Source organism: Sceloporus undulatus, chromosome 2 (assembly GCF_019175285.1).
Source record: "Sceloporus undulatus isolate JIND9_A2432 ecotype Alabama chromosome 2, SceUnd_v1.1, whole genome shotgun sequence".
Taxonomy (NCBI): Eukaryota; Metazoa; Chordata; class Lepidosauria; order Squamata; family Phrynosomatidae; genus Sceloporus; species Sceloporus undulatus.
The window spans coordinates 156,784,509-156,790,508 of NC_056523.1; the positions used below are offsets into that span (position 1 = coordinate 156,784,509).

The 6,000-nt window shown below is 41.2% G+C and overlaps 1 protein-coding gene across 1 annotated transcript in view; it reads right to left on the bottom strand.

The window, feature by feature from the left end:
• Nucleotides 1–6,000, bottom strand: part of HELZ (helicase with zinc finger) — a 197,245-nt gene that overhangs the window by 137,786 nt on the left and 53,459 nt on the right. The window contains 2 exon segments of the mRNA XM_042453183.1: nucleotides 3,050–3,347; nucleotides 4,942–5,049. Of these exon segments, the coding sequence (XP_042309117.1) occupies nucleotides 3,050–3,347; nucleotides 4,942–5,049 (406 nt within the window).

The window sequence follows — 6,000 nt, forward strand, 5'->3', positions numbered from 1 at the left end:
CCTCCTCCTCTTTCCTCCTGGGCTTTTCCCTGGGTCCCCCCCCAAGAGGAAGAAGTCAAGAAGATTGCGTGTGCCAACCCCGGTCTTTTCCCAGCCGGATTGTTGCCTTCCCCAGGCACTGATCCACCCAGGAAAGGGGAGGGGATGGGGCCATCCCTCCAACCTCCTTTCCTGGGTAGATGGTTGCCTTCTAGCAGGGACCTATCCACCCAGGAAAATGGCTGGAAGGGATGGTTTCCTCCCGACTTCCAGCCCTTTTCCTTGGAGGATGGGTGCCTGGCTAGGCCATCCCCCTGGTAAAGGAACTTGGAAGGATGGAACCTTCCCCTCTCCTAGCTCTTTTCTGGGATGGATGGGTACCATGGAGGGATGAATCCATCCCCGTCCTCTTTCCTGGGCAGATGAGGGCCTGGGCAAGACAGGCACCCACCCACCCAGGAAAGGGGCAAGGAGCCAGTTAATATAGGACAGGAGAGCATGGGGAAAAGGAGCACACACACCTGCTCCTCTTCCCCTGCCCACTGATCCCTTTAACTGGCTTCCACACGAAGGGGTGGAAATTATTCACGATTTTTCCAAATTTGCAGGGGTCTTGCGCTCCAACACTCACAGATGTGGAGGGCCGAGTGTAACTGAATTCTGCTTCAAAATCTAATGCTGGTGATCTTCTGAAGCACAATTAAGTTGTACAGTATTATTCAAAGAACTGAATTGTGCTTCAAAAGATCACCAACATTAGATTATTGAAACCTTCATGCAACATCTGTCAGGAAAAAAAATTCTCAGGATTTATTTAATTGGCTTCATTCTTTTTGTCTTATCAGTAAGCAAATTACTCTTCTTTTGCCTGAACCAGCAAAAATTGACCACGATGGATGAAAACAGTGGGAGTTGCAGTCCAATGCATTTGGAGAGCATCAAGTTGGGAAAGGCTGCCTTAGCAAATGCAGTTTTGAACAACATTCCCAAATTCTTAAGCCTGAAACGGGCTAATTGTGTATGCTCAATTTGTCTGCTGTCTGACTAGTGATGACAGGAGGACAAATAGCGATGTAATCATTTGCAATAGTATGCCAAATAGCTACTTTGCTATTTCCAAGTACATTCATCGATGGCGATTTACAATGGAGAAATGATGGGGTGAAAGGTGACCAAAATCTCTCCCCGTCCATCAGTTTATCACTAAAGCTCTCCTCCCTCCAACCATAATTACAATGGGCCCTCGATATCTGCGAGCTTGCCATCCACAGATTTTAACCATCCGCGGACAGCAAGCCCCGTTGCTTTCAATGAGAGCATGTGCACGCAACCACCACTGAAATCAATGGGACTCAAGGTCCTATGTTTTTCTTCATCCACATGGGGCCCTGGAATAAATCCCCCATGGATATGAAGGGCGGGATGTACCTGTGGCTCAGATCCATGTCATATAGGCATGGAACCGTGAGTATGGATTTCCACAGAAAAAGAGCAAGTGGAGAAAATGACATGCATACACTCAGCCCTCTTCTACACATTGCCATGGAGAGTATCTGGTCTTACATACTATGGCCTTTTCCTGGGTGCCAATGGACTTACACTATTTTATTCCTAGAAAAGCCTGCTAAGCTCAGCCCTGAGAGACCTTGAGTTCACATGTTGTTAATGTAATTTGCAATTGACCACCATGATAGTATTTACTGCTATTGATTACAGTATTTGATTTATGTCTCTCATTTTATTTTATAATACTCTTCTGTCAATGAAAATGGCTTTTTAATAATATTTTATAGTGTTGTTCTATCAATGAAAGTGTCTTAACAGCTGACATGTGCATGAAAAGCTCACACTCAGCCCAGAGAACTAGGCATCAAGGATGTAAATTTTAACTTGTTTATTTTATGTTTGATCGGTTGATCATAATAAATGTTTATAGTAACTTGCTTATTCATGTGTTTAGTTATTGTCTCTCAGCTGCCAGAGCTCCCAAAACAACATACAGCACATAAAAATCAGGTGAAACAGGTAAAAGCATTATTTAAAAACAACTTGTAAAAATACTTTTTAAAAACACATATCTAAAAAGAATCAGAAATACAGCCCCTGGTTTTAAGAACAAGTGCCTTATGATATACTGGCTCAGAACTCCCTTGGATGGAGTTGCACAGGCACCACTACAGAGTACATCTTTCATGTATTCATTGACCTAGCCTCTTAATTAATGTGCTCAAATTCCAGGGCTATTGGTTTGTGTGCAAGAATGATACTGGCACAAAAAAAGGGGGGTTGCACAAATTATGTTTATGTAAAAGTTCTGAAATGCAAAAATCTTGTGGCAGTGGACCATATTTGGATAGGGTATATGTTGAAATACTGATTCTCATTGGCAATGAAAAAAATTATGAGGATTTTTTATTTATTTATTTTTAATATGCCTGCTCTTCATAATGGCTGAGGGGTTTTTTATGCATTTAATGTATACTGAGTTTTTAAAATGCATTTTCTTAGTAAAACTGCCTGGGTCACTCATCATGTCATTCAGGTATGGAGGTAAAAATGTGTATGTGGCAGGCAACTCCCCCGGCTGACTGTGCAAGTGCACAATGTTTTTAACTCCTGCTGTGTAAACTGAGAAGCAAACATTTAAAACAGTGCACTTATATAGCAAACAGAGGAAAATACTTTCAATAGCACTTGTTTTATTGGCTGCCTATATAACAGTAACAGGCTCTGGGTTTTCTATTTATTTATACCTTAAGTGGCTTTGTTATTCTTCTTTGCTATTTTAGCATAATTCTAGTTTTAGAGAAGACTGCAATCCCATTATGCAGCCTCCATACATCAGACAGAGCTTAAAGAAGGTAGTTTTTTTCATCTCCTGATGACATGACAAAATAATGATTAACTGTTTTTAACCTAACAGGTGACTACAATAGATTGCAATAAGACCACAGTTTGGTTTTTAAACAAAACAGAAGTTCACTTATCAGACGAGGGTCCTTGTAACAGAAAAAAAATCATACAGCACAGGCAACAAGTATATTCATTGAGAAAAACATACAGACTGTACCTTCTGTTGAAGCAGCATCAATCATTACTCGTTGCATCAAAACTGGTTCAGTCCCAAAATCAAATACAACAGTTTGGCGAAATGTCCCGAAAATTTCTGTTCTAAAGGCTATGCTGATTTTGTACACAGAATGATCTGTTCCATTTTGGGCCATCTTTCCTCCTATCCATTCCTGGCAGTTTGCTGGGACCTCTTGTGATACCTGGGTAGTGCTATCGCCAGCAGATATTGTTGTGATACTGAAATGAGGACGATGGGCATCATAAAGCAATGCCACCCGATATAGCATTCTTGCAGGCTGTAGAAGAATAAAACACTGTAAATAACTGTGTGTGCTTTTTTCAATCCAAGCTTTTAGAATCTTTTAGAACAGTATCTCAACACAGAATATGATCACTTCCAACAACTGATGGGCCAGTATTAGGATCTCTACATATGGTATATGGATGAGAAAAAAGCTTGCAAAAAACAAAGGTTGGATCATGAGAAGGGGCTCATAATCTTGGGTACTACGCTGCCCTTTGCGTCATCTCCTGCTTTTGATCATGTCTCCGTCAATCTCAGTCCTACCATCCCATAGATCTTAATTCTTCATCTTCAGTTCTATCTGATTAATAGACAAAACATTTCAAGCCTGAGGCAAAGATAGGAACAGCACTTTTCTTCAAATAGCACAAAAAGCATATTATCATCATGTTCATATTTACATACTTCTCTGCCAGTAACAGAATGTCAACATGAATACTTTGGTAAATAGGTTGGATTTAATTTTTCTCTTGAAGGTGAAAGGATTTCTGTCATTCACAAAAGTTTTCAAGTCCCATGAGCCATGTCCACTGGTGGAAGGGTGAATGGCACAATTTCTGTTAATACGAACATCTCCTGCAGTCCAATTTGCCCCTCACAAAAAAAAATATAATTGGGGGTGGGAGACTCCTTGCAAAAATGGAGGGAGGGCACTGGTGGAATCAGGAAGTCAGTGAAAATTGCTTTCTCCTCCTCCAGTGGCAGGAGTGTTCTGAGGGAACTACATTCAAGGGATGCAACCCCTGGGAGAATAAAGTACTGGAAACAACCAATTAAATTTGGTATATTCCATCCTTACCAATAGAAAATGCTGCAAATGTGAAATGCAAACAGTTGGCCTTCCACTTTTGCAGGTTTAACATTTGCAGATTTGATTATTTGTGAGTTTCTCCTCAGCATGGCTGGGAAGGGCACAGGCATGCTTCCCCTCCCTCCCTCTCTGGCTTTTCCTCTCAGGGGGAAAAAAGCCCAGAAGGGAGGGAGCAGCCAGGAAGAGCATGCATATGCCCCTCCCACCTTCCCCTGTGTTGTGGCTGGCTGAGGGAAGCCAGCCAAAGCACGGGGTGAAGAGGGGCATCCATGCATGGCACTCCTGGCTTCCCCATGGTTTGGCTAGCTTCCTCAGCCAGCCAACTCTTCCCTCAGCTGGCCAAATCAAGGAGGGAAGAGGAGTATGCATGCATGGCCCTCCTGCCTTTCCCCATGTTTTGGCCAGCTGAGGGAAGCTGGCAAAAGTATGTTGGGGGGGGGGGGGCGAAGAGGAGCACAGGCGCATGCCCCTCCCACCTTCCCCATGCTTTGGGCAGCTGAATGAAGCCAAATAAAGCTTTTTTGGGGGGGGGGGAAGATGCATGCAAACATGCCCCTCCCGCTTTCCCCCATGCTTTGGCCTGCTGAATGCATGCGAGCCCCTCCCACGTTCCCCCACATATTTGTGGTTTTTCCACTTTCACTGGGATCTCATGCCCCTAACCCCCACAAATGTGGAGAGCAACTATACAGTTTCATGATTCAAACAATACAGTAAATTATAAGTTGTTGAAGAACAAGAAAGAAAATTAAAATGATTTTAAAAGGAATCTTACCTTACATGTGAGAGCAAATGTCCACATCTGTTGTGATTTTTTGGTGGTGACAGTAAGTGACAGTTCAGGATTATGTTCAACTCTCACGCCATCTAGGCATTCACTAAGCTACAAGAAGAAATCAGTGTTAGTGATTCATTACAGTGCTACAGCAATGAAAAAACAAATACTGATGAATGTCTATTTTAACTAAATTTACAACAATGTGCACAGAGAACTAACCAAGTAAACTCTTATAACTATTGCTGTGTTTATACACAGAGTACTCAGGGAGAATCCAGTTCTCATCACCAAAAATCTGAAACAAGATACAACTACACCAGGATCTCAGACTCTCAACTGAAGCAGTACAAAAGCAAAAGCAAAACAAAACAAAACCCCAAGGGTCACTGTTGTTTTAAACTGCCCTACCTAACAACTTCATTATGTATTGCTCTGCAAATTATTTAAATGCCTAACTGTTTAAGCCAACCTAACAAGTACAAGAAAAATCAGTTACATTTAATTTAAAAGACCACCAATTAACGCAGCTTTTCATCTGAAACTGAAATTTATATGACATTTATGAAAACTATATAAATAGTATAGATATTTAATGCACATATTATTTAATAGTGTTTATATAGAAATATTCAATAGTCTGATTGCATTTTTAAATTTTGCTTACAAACAATCTGTTTTCTGCATCAGTAATACTCTGTACAAAAATAAATGCCAACAAGATCCAGTTTAAGATGCTTTAATCAAAATCTTATCATAAAGAATAATACTGTAATTCTTCCAAACATTTCTTCTTCCGGTCCTGACTCACTATATATCCAACATACGGGGAGACCTAGGCTAGTCTTGAAAGGGTAAGCCTCCTGGGTCACCAGATACTCAGGGTCACTGCATGCTGCATGCCCTGTGCTCTATCCTCTTCATATACACAGTTGTCCCTGCCATGGAAGGAGTAAGGGGAATAATAATAATAATAATAATAATAATAATAATAATAATAATAATAATAATTTGCTTATACCCTGCTCTTCAGCCAGGTAACATGGTAGTGGTAGTGGC